This window comes from Phaethon aethereus (genome assembly GCF_964289735.1).
Source record: "Phaethon aethereus genome assembly, chromosome: 6".
Classification (NCBI taxonomy): domain Eukaryota; kingdom Metazoa; phylum Chordata; class Aves; order Phaethontiformes; family Phaethontidae; genus Phaethon; species Phaethon aethereus.
In genome coordinates, this window is record NC_138580.1 from 7,326,120 (window position 1) to 7,350,261 (window position 24,142).

Genomic DNA, 24,142 nt, shown 5'->3' on the forward strand with positions numbered 1-24,142 from the left:
ATATTCCTTCCCTGATATGAACGCCAACAACCATCATTTCATATTATTTTGTAAGTGAAGGAAAGGCTCTGCAAGGAATCTCAGTGCTGCAGCAACAAACATGTAAGCTGGGCAATTAAGATCCAAGGAGGGGTAAATTATATTTTCACATGCTTCTTCCAGGCATTTAAACGAAACCCAGAACAATGAGAACAATCTCTCAGGTGAGCCTAAGCTCCAAAATGGCAGGGCTGTAGGATACACCTCAGCCCTGACGCACTCCAACCTCACCCAAGCACTGCCCTCAAATCCAGGCATGCAGCCGGACTTCCGAGAGGGATCAGAGGGACAGCATGGTACTGCGGAAGTTTGCAGTTGCTATCCCAAGAAATCCTCCTTTCCCCCAAGTTCAGTGCAGGATAAAAGGATCTGAATCGGCTTGAAAATCTTATCTCTCTTTTTTTTTTTTCCTCCCACGCGTAAGTGCAAAAAGCTTTTAAAGGTCATATTCCACTCCTGCACGCATATCTAAGAGCTTCATCCTATGTCAGGTTAATTTTAAAAAAATACATTAAGCTCCCAATGTAGAATTTGACACCACTGCTTTTGCAATCTTATCATAATATTCCATTACCCGCTTTAGATCCCCCAATGCTGCAAAAGCATTATCTAAGAGCAGCCATTACCTCTTCGACCGTGGTGGTCCTGGCAGTTCTCTTGAAGGCAGGAGCCCCACACCGACCAGGCAGACACCACGCACTCGGACGGACATGGCAGGTTACACAGCTGGGAGGTGGAGGGAGCAGGACCCAGGCACAGCTTCCCATCAACTGGTCTAGTAACTAAGAGAGAAAAAAGAAAGGGAAAAAAAGAAAAGCAGGGCTGTAACTTTGCCCTGACCAATGCACGGAGCTCGGGAGTTTACTTCTGGCCTTAGCGTTACAGAATGCACCAAAATCCAGTGCTTTTTTAGGGTCTTACCTCCCAGAGCAAAAGGTTAATCCTCTGTTCAGCAAAGCATGTAAAAAATTTTAGATAAATCATCCATATTCAGCAGGCCAATTAAGACTATGCTTAATGGTAAATGGATGCTTTAATAATAAATTCAATGCTGATTTTCTACAATGCTGGAGCAACAAACTGGAATTTAATCCCCTGCATTTACGGCCAAGGAGACCTCTTTACACTACACCAAAGAGAAAGATGTGTAAGAAAGAAACACAAAAAGCTCACGCTGCAATTGGGAGCCAGGCAGAGGCAGGTGACAGCAAGCCTGAGCATGGGGGAATCGTCCCATACCCATCCCCTTCATGAGTGCTGTCACCTCTAGATTACAGATTCTTTATCTATTTTCAGTAAAACTGAGCAGAGCTCTCAGTTTCTTCTACACAGACATCTGCAGAAAGCACCTCTCCTGCCTGGCAGGCAAGACATTTACTTGAATTGCCTGCACCCAAGGCAAGCATGGATCTCCAAACCTCTTCATCCAAGAGATGAGCCAACCCCAAACTCTGCCAAGTACCAGTTTAGTTGATACTGACATTAAATTTGGAAAGCTGATTCCCTTTGTATTTTCATTTATCATAAGAGATTTCTAGTTTCAATTAACTTCTCTCGCCTTTTTATTTGGGGCAGAGGGAGGAAGAAAAAGAAGGGGAAAGACTCTTAAATCTATCTTCTGAGTCATTATATGATATTGCATTTTAATTACATTATGGGATGAATTTGGCTGTCTCTTCAGATAAATCAGTATCAAAGCAGTCTTTCAAAAGGCAAAGGCTTGTTTGAGTTTACTCTGCCATGGTATTGCCAAGACTTCATTAATTTTTATAGCTACTGAGTCTGCTTTATCCTCATTTTTATTTTTAATGTCTATTTTTCTTTGCTTCCATGCATGGAATTGACTTGAAAAGAATTCATAAAAATATGCCCAGTATATAAGTAATCTTTTTCTTTTTCTAATATTTTACCGTTTTCTTTAAAATGAATCATTTGAAGAAAAATACAACTTTTTTTCTTTTTAAACACAAGACTTCAGTGCTCAAAATCCCAATAAATTTTGATTTGCACATCCTGAAGCTGGGACTTCAGACCAGTATCAGCGCTTATGATTCCAGCTCATCAGAAAAACAGGATTAAACAACATGTGTGATTTAATTCTAAGCTGAAAGACAATATGTTAGTAAAAAAGGACTATTTTCTGAATGATTGCTGAGACACTGTAAGGCCTTTGACATGTTCATTTAGAGATTACAACAAAGGGGCATAAATCCAATTCACCTGAATGCTAACATAAACAGACCTTTTCTAGAGACCTTGCAAGTGAAGTGACAGACGGAATGAGGTAAGTATTAGTTTTAAAGATAAGAGTATTTCTTTTACCAAGAAGTCTCATGGATGGCTTAACCTGCCTTTCAGCATCAAACTTTGCAAAACTGTATCATTTTTTGAGAATTCACTTGAAGAAATTAAAGGAAATAAAGTTGAGTGCAGATGGTCAACCCAAGGAATAAAGTCCAGTCCTACTCTGCTCTAAGTCAAGGCGTCGTTGTTAGCAATGACTCTTTCCACCTCACTGATTTTTAGATTGTTTTCATATTGCAATTTAACTATTTAAATGTGGAAGACACTAGATAAAGCAGGTTGGTTATCCTGCCTTGAAAACTAACCAGCTACAACCAGTGGTGTCGAGGATATTTAAATTGATTTTGCATAAAAAAAAACACAAGCAAAATTGATTACAAAAAGTTAAAGGGGCCGGTTTTTGATAGTAGGCTGAGCCTACCAGCTGTCCCAGACTCCTTCCAATTCTGGAGGAAATCCCTGCGTTCGTCTCCCTGCCAACCACCTTCCTGCTCCTCTTCCTCCCTTAGGCTGATGCCGTATTTAATTCTAGCACTGGGAGCTCTTTTCCCAGGACTAACATCCTACTTGTCACTGGAATAAGACTGCTTGTTTACTCACGTCTTAAGTAATTCTATATATTCTGTAAAATGTAAATCAGAAAATACACAGACTATTCTAATCAAATGCCCAAATACATATTCTAGGTCTGTGCCAGCTCATACTCACTCTAAACTGACTACAATCCTCCAGTGAAAGTCTTCAGGAATAAAACAAGAACAAAAAGAAACCAGCTGCATTAATAAATGCATATACAATACCATCCTTTTCCAAAACCAGGCAGGTACAGAGAGACACAATTTCCAGCACGACAGTCCAAGCGACTGGATGGATCAGGAGGATCCTCTATAAAAGAGTTTCATCCCTTCTTCACCTACTTGATTGACAACTCTGATTTCCATGAGTTTTATCTAAAAGTTTGATGTGATTTTCTATTGCTATTCTTTCATATTCTAATAAATATCTTTTTTTTTAACGAACTATAAGGTGGGGTTTTTTCTATAAACCTTTTAAGTGCCAAAATTCTTACACACTGCAGCCTCCAAAAAGGCACAGATAGCCTGGCTAGGAATGCCCTGTTCAGGAAAAAAAATCACATTATGCCTCTGATAAATGAACACAGCTGCTAGGACTGTCTTTAGGTACCAGTCAGCCTTCTGATTTTGCTCAATAATTGAATCTGCAATGGCTTTTTCCCACATTCCTATAGAAAAAGTGCTTTTTGTGTAATTATTTTCCTTGGAAAAATATTAGCCACCTTTTTGGGGGAAGGGGAAAGGCAGAAACCAAGGAAGAGTGGGAAGAGGAGGCAATATCTCTCATTCAAGTAGCAGCTTATTTATTACGCTTGTTCGTACCTTTTAAAATCCTGTGTTCTTCCCAATCTACAGAACAAACTTGAAAAAGCAATCAAGTACTAATCTGGGAGCCTCTGAAACATTGCACATTTCTATAGCTGTTATATTGAATCTATCCTTTATAAATGCGACTACAGCTGTTCCCAGCATCAGTGTCTGCCTCAAGTTTGAATTTTACTATTTGCTCTTATTTCCAGGTTATTGCTACCAGCAGGAGATAATAAATTGGGTTCTAAAGTATCTTTTTTCCCTATATATTTTTACTGAGGTAGTGATTTGGAGGAAGAGCAGTAGAGGAAATCAGCTTTGATATGATTATTTCCATAATGTAATTTTAAGCCAATAAATAAATTATCTGCGAATATAGTCATATGGACACATACTTGCAGGTATACATACCAACACTACGTTAAAAAGCAATGATGACCAGACAGAGGGAGAAATGTATAGGATGGCATTTTGGTTCAAGTGATTCCTTTCAAAATTAGTTTTTCAACTCCTCATGAGGTAAATAACAGGTTTTTTCCCTGGATCTTAACTTTTACAATAAAACCCCAAATATTTCTGATATTAACACCTCAGTGAGACACTTCTAAATATCACTAACATATCTGGAATACATGCAAAGAATATTAGGACTGTCTCTTATGTACTGGCACAGCCATATTTTAGCCAATATTCAATTCTCCAGGCAATAAATCCAGATGTTTATTGTATCTTTTGGCAAAACTAAGACAAATTAATGATTGCCAGGGTACAAGAAAGGGACAGCATATCTTTGTGAAACTTCCTACTGCCTTTGCCAGGACTTATAAACCAATGACACTTGGATCAATACAAAGGGAAATTACTTGAGAAAATCACAAAGAAACAAGTTGTGTTACAAAAACAGCTACATGTGTAAAACTTAATACGGATAAGCCCAGCATAACATTTGTAAGTAATTTCTCTAACCTGAAGGACTTGTTTTTATATCAAAAACAAAAGATTAGACAAAGGAGAAGTGGTGAATGTAATTTAACTAGCCTGGAAACAGCACCAACCTCAGTCCGGTTCATCCCTCCATTAAAAAAGCCTAATGCACCCCTGCCTGATGGAACAGGTTCCTTTATGCTTTCAAGAAGAATCAATTAGTTTTGAAGCCACAAGGCACAAAGTTGAAGTCCTATTTTCAATTAAAATCTATTTAATAGACAAGAAACAAAGTACGAATAGAAGGCTAATCACAGCATGAAAGAGGGTTAATAGCAGATTGCCAAGAGCAACAACGGTTTAATGTATTAATGTGTTTCAGAACAATAAAGATCCTGGCAATTTTATTAAACTGACACAGACTATTAGCACTTCATGGAATGGAAAGTTTCCCTGTGTCCGTACCCTCTGCTGTACAATGTGATCCTGATCCCAGCTGGGATACTGTCTTGGTTTGCTACAGCAGAATTTGTAGAGATTAACAACAGAAACAGCAGATCTGGCAAAAATTCAGAGTGAGCATGGGGCTTTCCACCAGCAGTCACAAGACTAAGCAGACCAGAGGTGACAAGTCATTAAGAGTGTCCAGGAAAAACAGTGGAGGCAACAGGGATGCTGGGATGCCTGTGAAGGCAATGAGAGGAAGGAAAAAGAAGGATTTTCCACGATGTGTGAACCTTGCTGGCTGTTGTCTGGAAAAGGCCACCAGACGCTGGAAGTTACTGGGACAGACCACAAGAGAAGGTGAGAGAAGCGACAAAGAAAACAGGGAAGGAAACCCAAAGGGGATATACTTCATTAAATCCTTGTGTGAGTTTGAACTTTGCCCATTGCTAAGTTTAGCATTCATTCAACAGGAAGGAACACCAAGGAGCAGAAGCCTGCCCTGTGAATGCCGTGTCGCTGGATGAGAAAAGCACCACTATGGACACATCTATGATACCGGGACGTGGTACAGGGGGCCCACAGCTAAGCTAGTGACACGCTAAGCTAGTTCACTCATGGCATGGCCATGCCAATTCAGATCTTGCAAGCAGCAGGGCTGCTCCATGGAGAGCTGGCCCAAGTTCACATGCTCAATTTATCTCAAATGCCTCCTCTTCCAGGACCAGATCAGTCACCACTGGCTTCATTATCTCTCCCCAGTGTCCTAGTTTGTGGTATAGCCTCCTACATACAAATCCTTTTGTTTTTTCATCTGACTCAACGTTATTGTTTGAACACAACACAGCTCCCTGTCCTCATAACAGCAACAGGACAAAATTACTCAGAACAAACCATCATCATTTTGAATAAAATTAATCCAGTTCCAGTGGCAGGAAGTAATGACAAAAACACAAATGAAATTAAAATCTTAGCTTTCAAGGATAAAACCCTGAACTAAAACCTAGTATCTCATGCGAACTGACTGGGCAGAATATTATTTGCTGCTTACCAAAGCCAGCTAGATAAATAAAAGTATGTATAAAGAGAGATATTTCACGGTCATATCAAATAGCTTGTTGACAAAAAAAGGCATGTTTTTTATAAGGCATCTTTTAGAAGGCACACTTTCTTTCACTGTCAAAGTCTTTCTATACATTATTCTCTTCATTTCACTTTAATTAGTTTCTAGACATGAAAGAACTGAAAATATTACACCTCTAAAAGACATTAGGGAAAATGTTTTTTTCCCTAATGAATTCAAACTAATATTTTTGAAATACACATTTAAACACTACTGTCAAGCACCGCAACTATCTGAATAAAATCATTTCCTCTCTTGCTTCTAAAGGGTTTCCCCCGAAGAAGCCAGCTGTTACATATTTATTCTTCCATTATGTGAGTCTTATCTCGTAAATTCTGCTCAGCATTTGGTGAGCTTACAGATCAATAACTCGGCATCCCAGCAATATAAATCTGATGCAGGCTTGCCTGAATATATTTTACACTTCAGAGGTGTATTTCTCATCTTTTCAAACCAGTTCAGTCATCCCAACAACAAGTAACTAGTTTGGAATACAAGGGATTATTAGGTGGGGTCTCTTCTACCCGAGAATATGGTTTCTGTGATTCAGGTAAACCAAGCTGCTGGCTGGATGCTCCTGTTGCGGTACCACAAGCCAGTCAAACAAAGCTTTTTCGTACCACTGCTGACCATCAGTTCTCTCCCCACTATGGTTCTAGTCAACTTTTCTCATTACCAATATATTCTAACCTATTTCTTTTCAATTTCATAAACTAGACAAGGACAACGGGATTTAAACATCAAAGACCATAAATTCTAATTTCCATAGAGTAAATCAATGTTCTCATTCCTGCAGTTTCACCAGCATAAATTTGAAAAAAAAAACAAACACACACAAAAAAAACTGTGTGCATTTAATATAGGGCTCGTACTCCATACACAGGGCTGATATTCATCCCAACAGTGCATATCCTGCGCCAACTCCTAAGGGCAGCTTATCTCCATCAACGCAGTCTTTCCCCAATAAATATGCAGGATGGTAAAAGCCATAAATGACAACAACCTGCACAACCAACTTACTGTCTAAAGAATCACACCTGGTGGCAAGACAGATAGCACCCAAGGGATGGTGGCACGTTCAAATAGGTTTCTTCATTGGTATTATTCTCTTCCTGAAACTACTTCCAGAGTTTATTGAACAGATGCCACACATACCAATTTGAAACACTACTCCCCCAGAAGCCACACACTGGAAAATTATGATTCAGAGGAGAACAAAGAACTTGCAGGGGAAAAAATGTGGCACCCTCATTAGGAAACAGAGTGTACAGAGCAAAGAAGGCAAATACGCATATTTTAGACCTAAAAAAGACAAAAGAGCAGGAAAAAAGATATGAGAATAAATATAGAATAATACAAGATGGGAATGAAAGGAGTTCTCAAATTCATCTCTGTGCAACTCCAAAGAGGCACTAATACCCGGAAAATAAAATACAGTGCCAAAACACCTCCCATATGAGACTTAAGAATAGTCTGAAAAGTTTACTCATCAGATAAGAAAGAATTAGACATTTCTGTCTATCAAAAGTAGGGAGAAAGTTGTATATTTTGTGGAAAACCAGAAAGGAAAAAGGCTGTAAGATTATGATTTTGAGACTTGTATAAGTAGGACTTAGATGAAAGCGCAGGGGAACACTTTCACTTTCAGACCATTTGGTGATTCTGTCAGTAAAGTGGCCTTTAAGACAAAAATACATAAGGGAAATGCACACAAGGATGCATTAGAAAGTAACCATTAAAACTGAAAAGGTACTTGAGTATTTACTAAGTCTTGAATTGAAAACAAACTAATGGAGTTTTTGCTGATATATCTGGTGACATACAAGTTTATTAAAAAAACCTGATGTAAGATGAACCAGATGCAATTGCATCCTAAAAATAAAGCAAAAATGGGTATAGGCTGGTGAACTACAGTGGAATAAGTAAGCCAAGAAATTATGTCTGGTAACAGGTGAGGGTTCACAGAATCATCGAATCCTTAAGGTTGGAAAAGACCTTTAAGATCATCAAGTCCAACCGTCAACCCAACAGCACCATGCCCACTAAACCATATACTGAAGTGTCACATCTACACAGTTTTTGAACATTTCCAGTGATGGTGACTCCACCACCGCCCTGGGCAGCCTGTTCCAATGCTTGACCACTCTCTCAGTAAAGAAATTTTTCTTAATATTCAATCTAAACCTCCCCTGGCACAATTTGAGGCCATTTCCTCTCATTCTATCACTAGTTACCTGGGAGAAGAGGCCAACACCCACCTCACCACAACCCCCTTTCAGGTAGTTGTAGAGAGTGATACGGTCTCCTCTCAGCCTCCTCTTCTCCAGACTGAACACCCCCAGTTCCCTCAGCCGCTCCTCATAAGACTTGTGCTCTAGACCCCTCACCAGCTTCGTTGCCCTCCTCTGGACACGCTCCAGCATCTCAGTGTCCTTCTTGTAGTGAGGGGCCCAACACTGAACACAGTATTCAAGCTGCGGCCTCACTAGTGCCGAGTACAGGGGTACGATCACTTCCCTACTCCTGCTGGCCACGCTATTGCTGATACAGGCCAGGATGCTGTTGGCCTTCTTGGCCACCTGGCCACACTGCTGGCTCATGTTCAGCCGGCTGTCAACCAGCACCCCCAGGTCCTTTTCCACCAGGCAGCTCTCCAGCCACTCCTCCCCAAGCCTGTGGTGTTGCATGGGGTTGTGACTGAAGCGCAGGACGAGGCACTTGGCCTTATTAAACGTCATACAGTTGACCTCAGCCCATCAATCCAGCCTGTCCAGATCCCTTTGCAGAGCCCTCCTACCCTCCAGCAGATCAACACACCTGGCCGCCAACTGGATTTAACTCCATCCACCACAACTCTCCGGGCTCAGCTGTCCAGCCAGTTCTTTACCCAGTGAAGAGTAAACCTGCCTAAGCCACAAGCTGCCAGTTTCTCCAGGAGAATGCTGTGGGAGACGCTGTCAAAGGCTTTACTAAAGTCCAGGTAGACAACATCCATAGCCTTTCCCTCATACACTTGGCGAGTCACCTGGTCATAGAAGGAGATCAGGTTGGTCAAGCAGGACCTGCCTTTTGTGAACCCGTGCTGGCTGGGCCTGATCCCTTGGTTGTCCTGCACATGCCCTGTGAGCGCCCTCAAGATGAACCTCTCCATAATGTTCCCCGGTACCGAGTTCAGGTTGACAGGCCTGCTCTCCATCCCTGTCTTCCTGTTCAGGAGGCTGAATACTCTGAGGATACCTGGTCTGTCTATTAAAGACTGAGGCAAAGAAAGCATTAAGTACCTCAGCCTCTTCCTCATCCTTGGTGACAATGTTCCCCCCCATATCCAGTAAGGGATGGAGATTCTCCTTGGCTCTCTTTTTGTTGTTAATGTATTTGTAAGAACATTTTTTGTTGTCCCTTACGACCGTGGCCAGATTGAGTTCTAGCTGGGCTTTTGCCTTTCTAATTTTGTCTCTGCATGACCTAACGAGATCCTTGTACTCTTCTTGAATTGCCTGCCCTTTCTTCCCAGGTGAAAACTCTCTTTTTTTCCCTGTGTCCCAGCAAAAGCTCCCTGTTCAGCCAGGCCAGTCATCTTCCCCACCAGCTTGTCTTGCAGCACATGGGGGCTGCCTGCTCCTGCAGTCCTGATTTATAGCAGGTCCTTAAATCCTCATTTAAGATTTCCTCCTTGAAGAATGTTCAGCCTTCCTGGACCCTTCTGTCACCCTTTGTCACCCAAGGGACTGTCTTGACCAGGGACCTGAACAGGCTTCAGTCTGCCCTCCGGAAGGTCATGGTAGTGGTTTTGCTGACCCCCCTCTTTACTTCTATCATGTCACGGTTGCTAAGCCCAAGGCAGCCTTCGACCACGACATCTGCCACCAGTCATTCTCTGTTTGTAAACAGCAGGTCAAGCAAGGCACCTCCCCTGGTAGGCTCACTCACCAGCTGTGTCAGCAAGTTATCTTCCACACACTCCAGGAACCTCCTAGACTTTCCTTTCTGCTGTGTTATACTTCCAGTAGATGTCCAGTAAATTGAAGTCTCCTACAAGAACAAGGGCTAGCAATTGTGAGACTTCTGCCAGTCGCTCGTAGAATGCTTCATCTGCCTCTTCGTCCTGGTTGCGTGGTCTAGAACAGACACCCAGCAGGATATCTGCCTTGTTTGCTTTTCCCCTCATCCTTATCCATAAGCACTCGACCTTATCATCATGATTGATGAGCTCTATACAATCGAAACACTCCCTAACATACAGAGCCACCCCACCGCCTCTCCTTCCCTGCCTATCCCTTCGGAAGAGCTTATAGCCATCCATTGCAGCACTCCAGTCATGAGAAGCATCCCACCATGTTTCTGTGATGGCAACTAAGTCATAGCTGTCCCGCTGCACAATGGCTTCCAGCTCCTCCTGTTTGCTGCCCATGCTGCGTGCATTGGTGTAGATGCACTTGATCTGGGCTATCAACTTCACCCTCAACTCCGGCATGCCATCCCTAGGCTCATCTCTAGTGAGCCTGGTTTTATCCCCTTCAAATCTAGTTTAAAGCCCTCTCGATGAGGCCTGTCAGTTCATAAGCAAGCACTCCATCTGCTGCCAGCAGGCCCGGTGCCGTGTAAACCGTCTCAGGGTCAAAAAACCCAAAACTCCAATGATGGCACCAGCCTCTGAGCCATGTGTTAACCAGGTGTGTTTTCCTGTTCCTCTCAGTGTTCCTCCCTGCCACTGAAGGGACTGATGAAAAAACTACCTGTGCTACTGCTCCATGAACCAGCCGCTCCAGCGCTCTGAAGTCCCTTTTAATCACTTTTGGGCTTCCTAGCGCAACCTCATCGTTGCCAACCTGCATGACCAACAGCGGGTAGTAATCTGTGGGCTGAACCAGACCAGGGAGTTTCCTGGTGACATCTCTCACCCGGGCCCCAGGGAGGCAGCAGCCTTCCCCTGTGGGTTGGGTCTGGTCGGCATATTGGGCCCTCTGCACCCGTCAGAAGGGAGTCACCTACTACTTTTCTCACAGACAATCACCCTCCTTTTTCTCTTAACAGAGAAAGTCTTGATGCACGGGCTGGCTGACGTGCCCTAGGCAAGCCCCTGGATGGACTTTCATCAAAGTCCTCACGTGCCCGGCCCTCAAGTTCCAGAGCCCCATATCTGTGTATGAGAGCAGCTGGGATGGCGAGGGAAGCCAGGAGGGGATTCGCCTGCCGCCCCAAGCAGGTACCTGTTCCCACTGCCCCTGGGATGGGATTCACAGATCCCCTGGTGCTTGTGGAGCCTCCACCGGCTGCCCCTGCCCGGGGACAGCCGGGTGTGGCTCCACCGACCCATCTCCCTGTCGCACTCCCTGATGCTCCTCAGCCTCTCCATGGCCTCTGCCAGCTCTGCCCCAAGCTGAGCAGGTCGCTCACCTGGCCGCACAGCACGCAGGTGTTGTCTCCGCTGCCTCCGGCACGAGTGACGGGCTCAGGCACTGCCTGCAGACGGACACCCGTACAGCCGCGTGCTTGAGCAGGAGCTCGGTCTGGGTCGCCCCATTCCTTCCGGCCACGGCGTTCAGCCGGGCAGAGACCACGGCGAGGCCCCTGCTGGGCGGGCGATGACCGCTCCTGAGAGCGCCTCTCCTCTAGTGCCGGGGGGCGCTGCGCCCTCCCGCGCGCCTGCCGTGCCCGCGCCAACCGCCGCGCCACGCCCGGCTCGCCGCGCGTCGCTCGCGCTCCCGGGGGCCGCTCTAGCACGTGAAGGGCTTTGACCGCCGCCGCTCCTGCCCCCGCCCGCGCGGAGCCCGCGCTGCCGCTCGCCAGGAGCGCGCGCTGCGGCCCGGGGGTGGGGGCTCTCTCTCCCTGCGCCTGCGCGGGTTTGCCGCCGTCGGAGGAGTCCCGCGGCGCGAGCCGGCGCGGCGGAGCCCTTCGCGTCTCGGAGGTACTGAGGGCGGCTGTAAGAACGGCTCTGCAGGGTAGCGCTGGAAGGTATTTAAGAATAACAAGGGCACAACCACCGCGCGCACCTGCTACTGAAATCCGAGATCGGATACGAATTAAAATATGGAGACACTCATTAAGCAAAAAAATTGTAAACAATACTTTAGAACCTTAATTTAATTGGGATTAAATTTAATGTGGATTTTCAGGATTAAGATGATAGGAAAGTGCAGTGATTTGCTGGTGAGATGGCAATAAAAAATACATTTTATCAGCCAAGTTTACTATGCTGGGTAAACAATAAAGAAGATTCAAAGAAGAACAGCATTTCACAAAGGTCTTTTCAGTCCTATAATTAAAACTTCAGCAGACAGGCTCCAAAAAAACATTATAAGAAAATTCTGAAAGCGAGAGGTAAATTGGATTTCATTCAAATAAGTAAAAAAGAAAAAAACGTCAAGATATATGAAGCACAAATTTTACGAAGGAATGACAGGGCAGGCAGATCCCGAGTTAGGAAGCTACAGAAAATATGGGGAAAGCAGCAATCCCAGGCGCTGGGGACGGTAGGTAACGCGTTCAGAGAAGAGAGGAGATGTTTCTGGAGAATTTTATAAAGGATGCCATCCCCCAGACTACAGATAAAGAGTTACAGTCTCTAGATAAATCCAGAAAGCAAAATTTAATTGGAAAACAAAAGGATACTCCCTGGCCTTCAAGAGAGAAGGTAAAAAATGCCCAAGGAAGAAGACTGAGTGTAGGAACTTCATATGTTTATTAACTGTTTGAATGTAAACACATGCCATCCCCAGACTCTTAAGAGGAATTTTAATTCAGATATTATTGGACTGACTGACTGTGATGTAGAAGAGAGTTGTATTGCCAAACGAGGAGAGATTTCATAAACTGATCGTTGCATAATATTCTTCCATACTTTCACCAGATGTCTTTTTTGGTGGTACACTGGGGATTGTTTGTTAGTGATGTTCGCCCAGATTAATTACAATTCATTGTGGGAAAAATTTATTGTGGGAAAACACATTTCAGATAAGATTTGTGTGACTGTTGATTTTATAAAATGTTATCTCAATCCAGAAAAGGCCAGCTACAAAAGAGAAGAAAATGTGTCCCATGTTAGCAGTGTCTGTCTTTGAAAATAAGTTGAGGATCTGCATTTCTGCTTTATTTAAACAAGCTTCCATATGAGTGAACAGATTTACGTTAAAAAAGAGGTACAAAGAAGGGTAACCACCACTATGTCTAGAGTTTGCTCCAGACATGGGACATCCAGGAACAGGGGTCAGGAGTATGCGGAGATGAAGGGCAGAAAGGGCAGATCAGGGCTGCAACACTGGTAGTTCACTTATATATCCTATGCTACTTTTTGTGCAAAATTTGTCTCCTCCTTAAAAGCAACATCATTTCAAACATGTAGCTTTGACGCTTCTATCTCTGGATATCAAAAGAATAATGATAAACTTCAAGTATTAAATGACAACCTCTCTGTGAAAATTAAGCATTATAAATTTAAATGTGTTAGAATTCAATGAGACACTTAAAGAAAAAACACAAGAATCTGTTTAAAGCTAATGTTGTTAAAGTTCAGTCTAAATTAACAAAAGCCTCACAACCGAGTACAGACGTAGATTACTTGGACAGAATAGCTAACATTAAAAATAGTGCAGTCTCTTTAACTTAGGTGCCTATACACTGGCTTACTTACATACACGGAAATACAGACATCTGAATGATGCAACACTGTACATCTTTACCAAGTGTTCCCTGACAGTTTTGTCTAGATGTAAGAGTCTCAGAACGCAAGAATATCACAAAAGACTTCAAAGATTGGAAGACCTTCTGCCTTCAAATACTCATCACCCATGTTAAAAGTATGGACTTCCTCCTTAAAGACTAAAAAAATATATAAATATCAAGACAGGGATTTCTTAGTTAGGTCACCTCTTGGGGGAGAAAGATATGAAATCTTATCAATATATTTCTGAAAGTAATGCCTGAGTGAAAGTTTTCCATTTCCACTATCTTCAAGTTGGAAGTTTATAATGAAAATATATAAAGATGTCAGCAGACTTAACCTTCTGAATAACTGATATATAGGGACTCAAGAAAACAGGGGCTCCCTTTCTAAATATACACATTTTAATAAAAGAAGAAATAGATGGGAAGACTAAGCAAATGAAAAATGGGAAAGATATCCTTGGGAGATAAAAGAGCTTTGAGCAATATATATAAATACATCACAGATGGTACCTGTCTCCAACTAGGATTCAACACATTTTATCCAAGAATGCTTCTGGAAGGACCAGGTGACAAAATCTTCTTTCACACATGTCGTTGGGCCTAGGTCCAAATTCTCCTTGGAAGTAACCAGAAGAATAACAACTGTGATTGATGGTAATATCCTATTAGACTCGCTTGTTTGATTCCTGAATGATCCCTTTAAGGACACTCAAGAGGTGAAGAAAGAAAAATTACTGTACTTTTGATGGTAGCAATTAGACTCTATATTTGCTTATACATAGAAGGATTACCTTCCTCATCTTCTCCCCATCACTGAAAAAATGGTACAATAAAATATGAGATGCCCTAGTGATGAATAAAAGTATTCTATCAGTTCAGATTGCCAGAAAAGAGGCAAGGAAGATGTTACACGTATTTATTCAAAGACCAAAAATTGATCAGCTCGTAAATGAGACACATTGAATATTCCTGGATAGGGAGGGATAATAGGGAAGGCATTCCCTCTTTCTATTTGCATGTGACTATGTTGACGGTAGATGGAGGTTCTCACTTTCTAAGGACTGCTGCAAATCTGCACTACTGCCTTGGAATAGCAGTAGTAATTTATACCTTGTACAATTTCTCTGCACATTTGTTTTTTCAGTTGCCTATATGAATTATTTTATTTATTTTTTTAATAAAGAAAGGATTAGAACTGTAAAAAAAAGGAAGAGGTACCCCAGTGTTTCCTTTTTGGTGAAAGGAGGGCTTAGCAATTTTTAAGTTGAACTGAACAAGGGAAACACCTGCAGATGATCACACACTGAATATATAGCACCAGTTCTGTTGCGAATTATGTTGGCATAAGAGTTTCAGATGCACTTGAGTAATTCACATCTTGAGTAATTCACAATACTGAAAAATAATAAAGAAGTATGAATGAAAGCAGTTAAAGCTTTCTGCTCACCAACTTGCCATACAGTGGCTGTACATGAAAGTATTGTGACGAAGAAAGTCAAGAATTGTTACACGCCTCTCATCAACGGCACTATTCTTACTTTCAGAGTCATGTGCATCGCATACTTGTGCAGAACAACAGAGGGGGCGTTCTGTTGAAAGAGCAAGGTAGTGCCTGATGTTTGGGAGAGGTGAAGCAGCAACTATGCACGGACTGAGTAGAGATTAAAACAGGTCTAGTTTTCTATAATCTCAGTCTGTGCAGGACGGTAGGACATGCTGGGTGTCCAGGAAACATTTGTTTCGCTTTGTAAGTAAATAAATCTAAGATATGGTATTGTGCTCTTATTATCTTACATCTCTGCTCAAAAACATATTCTGCAACAGCCTACATAGAGTAAGTAAAACAACCTAAAATGAATTATTCATCGTGCATCCGTATCTACTCATTATTCTTCTAAAAGAAAAATAACTCACTTCCAGAGTCCAAAAACTGTCTGTCTCCTCAGAAGTTGTGAAAATACTGTTTTTGCTTTCCCCTTCAAATCACAAGAAAGATTGTGTATCAATCTGAAGCAGAGGCTAAAGCCATATCCAGAATGCAGTATGACATCTTTTTTTGTACTATAAACCAGGACTAAAACCACAGATAAATAGATTCAGCTACCAGGGGGCTGGGCTACCTAATACACAAGAGAGAAAGAAAACTCAACTGCAAGCTCCTTCATCCTTTGAAATCCCCCCATACAAGTACACCTACAGAACTGGCATCGGTTCACCCCAGAAGGTTGTGGCTCCTGACAGCTCCTCAGGACCTTGAGGACCATGCCCTCTGATGCTGAGTAACACCTCCCTGTGTAAGCATGGATACTATGAGGGCATTAGCTAGCCAAAGTCTACTAATGACAGCATGCTATCTTTTTTCTTCCTCCTACGGTTCTCTTCCTTAGATCTCCTTGGGCCAGACAATTCAGAATGACCCTACACACATACCTTCCTTCAGTCGGCGCATCCCAAGTTCTACGGAGATTTGGACACAGTAGACCTCCCGGATTTGTATGCCACCTCCACAAAGGCCTACATGTTTGTGATGGCGAGGGTCCTGCTGGTCAAGGAGGAGAGACACTTGGCAAGTTTTCCATTCAGAAGTCCTCCAGGCAAACCTTTGGAAATAAAAGAGACCAGGTAAAATAAGTTCTTGAAAAGACTATGGGTGAGGGAGTGGTACTTTATTAGATAACAAAATACAATTGGTTTAATCTTTATAGCAGCACTTCCCCCTTCAAAACAAGGAATGTTCTGAAACATTTTGAATGTTAAATTTGCAAAGGTTAAGTATTTGTTATTTGTCTGGAGTACTTGTGTAAAATTTTTCCCATAGCACTAATCTCCAAAACATTCTGAAACACTAAATCATCCTGACAAACCCTTTGAGCAGGGTGCAAAGAAAGAACAAAGATTAAGAGGTTTGATTAAGTGCAAAAACTAGTTTTCAAACATGTGTCTCAAACCACTAAACCACCTCTCTGCCAAGAGCTGAACACCTCACTCTGAAATGCACTTAATAGCTAAAACCCTACACACGTCAACGGAGCTCCAAGCACTGGGCAGCTTTTCTACAGGTGACAGCTTTATAAACGCCTACGGCACTACCATTTTCTTCAGGGGATTGGCTAAAGCAACTCAGTTCTCTCATTGCAGTTTCCAGAAGTTGTGATACACAGCAAGCTCTAGATAAAAACATTTTCATTCTATATTCACTTCACACCTAGAGTGCATTAATGGTTTTCAGGGAAGGGTAACATTCTTGGGCACAGACATGTGAATGCTGTACAGACAATCATCACTGGTATGAACCAGCTTGAACGCCAGGAAGAACTCCTTAAAACTATAGGGAGAACAGTATAGTGCATCAGAGGAAAGCAAAAATTATTTCCCCATCATGTCTGAAAACGCAGAGCATATTTCTAATAGAACAGCTTTCACAGGCATAATTTATTTTGATTCAGAGGACACAGTATCAGTGGAGTAAATAAGAGCCCAAAGACTTTCTTCAGCTTCCTGAACACAAATCTTAGGCAATATTGTTTTTATAACCAATCCGTTCACACTTCTGCTGCTTCATTCCTTTGCTCCTCTAAATTTCATAGTTTACTTTTTCCATGCAATCTTTGTTGGTTTTGTGTAATGTAAACTATGTAAAATAATTTCCTTCTTTTAGCCTCAAGACAAATGCTCTCTCCTTTTATGCGAGATCCATGGTTGTTAAAACTACATGTCTTTGTTAACCTGCTGACTGATCACTGTAAGCTCAAGCACAATGGGGTGCTTCTGCAGAAAAAGCCTTCCACGTTGTAATTCTGCGTATTTTCCATAGTGAGTATCTGCTCCTGACTACAGCTATGGCAAGGAAACATGCATCTCAAAATTATATGAAAAATAAATACATTAGCTTGCCTGAGCACACGTCAATGTTCTCTTTAACTTCTTATGTTGTAAATATGGGCATAATAATGATTTCTAGCCACAAAGCACTCATGGATTTTGTAACATACTCATGGAAAACATTTGTGAATACTGCCAATTACTTTTAATTTCCAGGCACTTTTCAGATGAGGTTTCATGTTCTCTTAAATAATATACAGTATCGTGCAAATTTGGATACACTCGCAGGGTTCATTACCAACAGAGGAAACAATAAAGAATACACTTTTCGCATGACAAGCATGAAATACTTGAGCTCCCGCAACATACAACGCACAGCCATGAATTTTTTCTTATAGTAGCTCTTCTAGGAATTCCCAATTGCATTTCTTGGGCCTGCAGTGTTAAATGCAACCTTCCTCTTATAATAAAGGCAATGAAAAGTGCTCTTCATCAAACACTGGGTGAAGAGAATTCCTCCTCCACACCACTTCATGCTCTTCAGGTCTACACTTTCAAAACTAGAAACTTAAATATAGAACACACGCACATCTTTCTGCAGCCATGGAAATAGTTTTTTCAGGCAAATATTTCTTAAAACAATAATTGACTAAAGCAAAACTGATTATCAATATCTAGCTTAGGTAGTCAGCGGTGAACTCTGGATCCTAAAGACTCATTTCCAGAGGAGTGAGCACCTGCTTCTCCTATTCAGCATGAGCTGTGAGAGTTAATGCCTATGAAAATTAGGCCATCAGTGATTAAAATTATGCAAAATAACTAAATCTGAGCTCAGAGATAATTAAACTTCATCAGGCTCTGAATGTAAAAAAAAAAAAAAAAAACAACCTTTAGATATTTTCACAGAGTACCTGGATACTGTGCTACACTGCAGAGCAGTCTTCTGTGAACAGCTATCGGGTGCTCCAGCAAGCGCCTGCTCTCCTGTGAGCAGCTTCAAGCCTCAGCCCCCATCTTGCTTTTTCCCAGCTGGACATGCCCTCAGCTGGGTGTTTGTTTTCCAGTAACGAATCTTGACCCCAAGCATTAGTTGTTTAAAAGGTATACATTGTCACAGCCATTAACAAGCCCACTACACCAGAAACGTATCCAAGGGATTGCTATCCCACTGAGCGGGAAACCTAATGCAAGACCTTTCCAGATGGACACAGTGACCTCGGACAGCTTTGTGGCAGACTCTTTGCAGGGTTTTAAGCAGCATGGCCGATACTTAGTTTGCCCATCTATGGACTACACCGAAGACAATGAGTTAACATTACTTAACGAAGAGAAACTAACGGCATAATCTTTACTTAAATTTAATCAGAAGCTTGTTAATAGCCATTAGTAAAGAACTAATGGACTGGCAAACACCTGAGGTTTTTTGGTAACTTTGGCAACCTCAAGCCAGTAGTTGCAAATTACTAGCAACATCCACAGTGGTTTTACCACACAACTGCAATTTCTCCAATTGAATGAAGATGACCAAAGCCACCAATGTCACTTTGGATATACTATTGTTAGAGCAGACCATACCACAGATGCACTATACCAGCATTAAGCTAAGGCGTCCATACCGTCCAGCCACCTTGTTCTCCAACCCCAGAGGGTGAAGAGTGTGGTAACTCAGGAAGTCAAAGGGACATTATAGATTCGGATCAAAGTTGGTCAGCTCCAGTGTACTCTTGTGATCCCTATGCCAAAACCTGTCGGTGATGACAATTTCAAATCTGAATAGATCTAACATCTCATTTTAACTCCTACCAATATCCAATTAGATTGACGAAAACTCAGTATAGTTACAGTCCTAGCTGTGCGCCCATGTCTATCTTACTATAGCTAAAAAAAAAATCTCAGCCTTTGGCTTCCCAATAAGCTTGTTCCACTTTTTGATAGTACTGTGTGAGTTACAGGAGGTCTAGCTACTTCCAAAGATTGACAGAGACCACTGCCAATGGTTAGAGGGCTAGCTAGATGATGTCCCAAATGGGGACCTCCAGAATCCACAGTTATATCAGTGCGCTTAAGAAAACTGCTAGTTTAGAAACAATAATGCAAGTGCCTGGGGTGCCTAGGAGGGAGTTTGGCTGAACAGCTTTCCGTATCATAAGCAGAGCTCTGGATTTCCCTGCTAAACAGAGTCTGCTGAGGAAGCAGAAGAGCAGGTCCTGTGGGCTTCTGTTACTTATCTTACTTATCAAGGCAAAGTGTGCTGTCACACTGCAACACCCAACCACGGCCATGGAAGTGTCCAACGCAGAGCTGGAGAACCTAAGCTTCACCATGGATGGCTCCTGATCCGAGGGGACACAACAAAGCTGCCCAGCTGATTCAAGGCCATTGTTGCACGCCCAAGACCAGTGAAGGTCAAAGGGCTGAAGAGCAATGCTGCTATCATGACCAAAGTGTAACTCCAGCAGCCTACCAGCACGGTTCACTGCATTTCCTTTCAAGTCTTTCCTACTTCACACTAATGCCTTATCTTTAATTGGGACACATAATGGGCCTCATTTACAAAGTGATACCATCACACCCATATCTCAGCAGTAACCTCAAGCCTTTTTAAAAAAATCTGGTCTTAAAACTTTCCTATTTTCCATCATTTAACTTCTGAAAAGCTTTGAATTTCCAACAAAGCAGAGGGTTTTTTTTCTAAATGCCTGTCTTGTAACGTAGCAACCACAACCAAAATGAAAGATTTAAAGACATAATAAATAATTCTGGAAAATCTATCTATTCCCAGTGAACACGAAAGCTACACATCAAGGATAAAAATGATATAATACATTGTTTTAAAACTGATGACTCGGAGACAGCTATGCAACAAACAAGTGCTCAGTATCTTTCCGATTTATAGTAACCTCTTGGTCTCTTTAGTCTATAGGACTTACGCTCTTAGCGCTTACACAAGTTTAATACCTGTATATACCCATTCACTTTAATTGAAGTATGCCAAATTTATATCACAATAAAGGAAAGTAGAATCACCTCCTATATATTTAAGCTTTTTAAGCACTTAATCTAATCCCTTCAGAACAAATAACCAAAAGCAAAACAAAACACAAAGCTCTGGAGTCCTACATTCAGTTAAAGTGTTTTATTTTCTTGCATTTATAACTATTGATTAAAGAAGTTATTGTAAACTTCAGCCATAAAAATAAAAGGCCTTCCCATTTAACAGCAAATTTACACTCAGTTGCTATGTACCTGTGATGGGACCTTTAACTTGTAGCCTTGCACGGTCATAGAACTAATACTTACCAGAGTCCCTGCTGGGACTCTGGGGAAAAAGGAGAGTTTATCACCTTTGGAAAAAGGGGCAGGCAACTCAAGAAGAATACAAGGATCTCGTTAGGTCATGCAGAGACAAAATTAGAAAGGCAAAAGCCCAGCTGGAACTCAGTCTGGCCACGGTCGTAAGGGACAACAAAAAATGTGCTTACAAATATATTAACAACAAAAAGAGAGGCAAGGAGAATCTCCATCCCTTATTGGATGTGAGGGGGAACATTGTCATCAAGGATGAGGACAAGGTTGAGGGACTTAATGCCTTCTTTGCCTCCGTCTTTAATAGCCAGACCAGGTATCCGCAGGGTATTCAGCCCCCTGAGCTGGAAGACAGGGACGGAGAGCAGAATAAACTCTCCATAATCCATCAGGAAACAGTTAAGGACCTGTTAAGCCACCTGGACACCCACAAATCCATGGGGCCTGATGGGATCCACCTGAGAGTACTGAGGGAGCTGGTGGAAGAGCTTGCCAAGCCACTTTCCATAATTTGTCAGCAGTCCTGGTTAACAGGGGAGGTCCCAGATGACTGGAGGCTTGCCAGTGTGACACCTGTATACGAAGGGCCGGAAGGAGGATCCTGGAAACTACAGGCCTATCAGCCTGACCTTGGCACCGGGAAAGATTATGGAGAGGTTCATCTTGAGAGTGCTCACAGGGCATCTGCAGGAGAACCAAGAGATCAGGCCCAGCCAGCATGGGTTCATGAAAGGCAGGTCCTGTTTGACCAACCTGATCTCCTTCTATGATCAGGTGACCCACACAGTAGATGAGGGAAAGGCTGAGGATGTTGTCTACCTGGACTTTAGTAAAGCCTTTGACAGCGTCTCCCACAGCATTCTTCTAGAGAAACTGGCGGCTCGTGGCTTAGACAGGTTTACTCTTCGCTGGGTAAAGAACTGGCTGGACAGCTGAGCCCAGAGAGTCGTGGTGAACGGAGTTAAATCCGGCTGGTGGCCAGTCACAAGCGGTGTTCCCCAGGGCTCGGTGCTGGGGCCGGTCTTGTTCAATATCTTTATCGATGATCTGGATGAGGGGATCGAGTGCTCCCTCAGTAAGTCTGCACATGACACCAAGTTGGGTCGGGGTGTTGATCTGCTGGAGGGTAGGAGGGCTCTGCAGAGGGATCTGGACAGGCTGGATCGATGGGCTGAGGTCAATTGTATGAGGTTTAATAAGGCCAAGTGCCGGGTCCTGCATTTGGGTCAAAACAACCCCATGCAACGCTACAGGCTTGGGGAGGAGTGGCTGGAGAGCAGCCCGGTGGAAAGGGACCTGGGGGTGCTGGTTGACAGCCGGCTGAGTATGAGCCAGCAGTGTGGCCAGGTGGCCAAGAAGGCCAACAGCATCCCGGCCTGTATCAGCAATAGCGTGGCCAGCAGGAGTAGGGAAGTGATCGTGCCCCTGTACTCAGCACTGGTGAGGCCGCAGCTTGAATACTGAGTTCAGTTTTGGGCCTCTCACTACAAGGAGGACACTGAGATGCTGGAGCGTGTCCAGAGAAGGGCAACGAAGCTGGTGAGGGGTCTAGAGCACAAGTCTCATGAGGAGCGGCTGAGGGAACTGGGGGTGTTCAGTCTGGAGAAGAGGAGGCTGAGGGGAGACCTTATCACTCTCTACAACTACCTGAAAGGGGGTTGTGGTGAGGTGGGTGTTGGCCTCTTCTCCCAAGTAACCAGTGATAGGACAAGAGGAAATGGCCTCAAGTTGTGCCAGGGGAGGTTTAGATTGAATATTAAGGAGAATTTCTTCACTGAGAGAGTGGTCAAGCATCGGAACAGGCTGCCCAGGGCGGTGGTGGAGTCACCAACCCCGGAAGTATTAAAAAAACCATGTAGACGTGGCACTTTGGGGCATGGTTTAGTGGGTATGGTGGTGTTGGGTTGATGGTTGGACTTGATGATCTTAAAGGTCTTTTCCAACCTTAATGATTCTATGATTCTATGAAGCTGAAGGTATTTTTTATCCCTCTGGATCCTTTTAGGAGGCTGGAATATAACTTCGCGCATCTCTCCCTGCTGAGTACAACTCTGCAAGTACTACCTCTTGAGCTGCTGCTTTTCTGTGTTGGTTGATGTAATCCCCATATGTACCTTCACTCAGTCACTCTGTCCCTGCATTGAAGAACAGCCTCTGGAGAATCCCGTGCTCAGAGACTTGCTCTCTTTCTGGTCTATGTCCTCACCCATTTTCTTTGCTGTGCCTGGAACATGCTTTGGAAAATTCTTGCCCAAAGAATAAAGCTAAAGGAAAGGCTACTTGTCTTAAAATCAACCAAAAAAAAAGCAAAGAGCAGATTTCCAGGAACTGGGAAAGGAAATAGGACTCTCATCTTAAAAGATTTTAAAACTAATCTGATTAGGCAAACACAAGCCAGAAAGAAAGAATGTTTTGTGTTGAGATCTGACAAATGAAGGAGAGCACCTGTTATTGCTGATACTGAATCTCCTTAAATTCATCATCTTATTGTAGGTGGAAGTAAGAAAAGATAAGTGTTTGGTAAGCCTCAACAAAGCCACAGATGAGGTAGTATATATTTAAGGGGAAAAAAGCATAATCTTTCTAGGTATTACACTGCAAAGAGAATATGCTCAAATAAGGAGAACAGGAGCATCAAAGATTTCTTATATTTTTTCATAGAAGTTAACATGACATCCCTCTATGGCTGAAAGCTACTGTTTTTCAGTCTGCAGTACTTCCAGTATTTTAGTCATCAATTTCCAAACACAATCACCAAATCACCAAGCTGTAAACTATAACATGGACCGATAACATCCTTTACCAGACACTGGCACTTAAATAATATACTTAAAAATGTTTGACTTCTGTTCATTAACACAAAATTTTGGCCCCTGCAGCCTTACATGCAGCAGACCCAGAGCATACATTGCAATGTTACAGCTTTTCATTCCTGCAGTATTGTATGGGCAAATCAGTCTACTAACCAGGCGCTACTGTAAAATTCTCCTCAACACTGCATAGTGAGAAGGTCACAGCATACCCCCTGCATTTTACTACATCCCTAGAAATAACGATTAACTAAATTAACTAAATACCAGAGATTAATATTTTTTTTCACTATCTTTAGTGAAATGGCTCTATTAACATG

General features: G+C 42.6%; 1 protein-coding gene across 1 annotated transcript in view; it reads right to left on the minus strand.

Annotated features, from left to right (window-relative positions):
• Positions 1–24,142, minus strand: part of THSD7B (thrombospondin type 1 domain containing 7B) — a 274,077-nt gene that overhangs the window by 184,928 nt on the left and 65,007 nt on the right. Inside the window, exons 4-5 of the mRNA XM_082001598.1 lie at positions 16,315–16,484; positions 666–821 (exon numbers count right to left, since the gene is read on the minus strand). Coding sequence (XP_081857724.1) covers positions 666–821; positions 16,315–16,484 — 326 coding nt within the window. The remainder of the gene's footprint in view (positions 1–665; positions 822–16,314; positions 16,485–24,142) is intronic.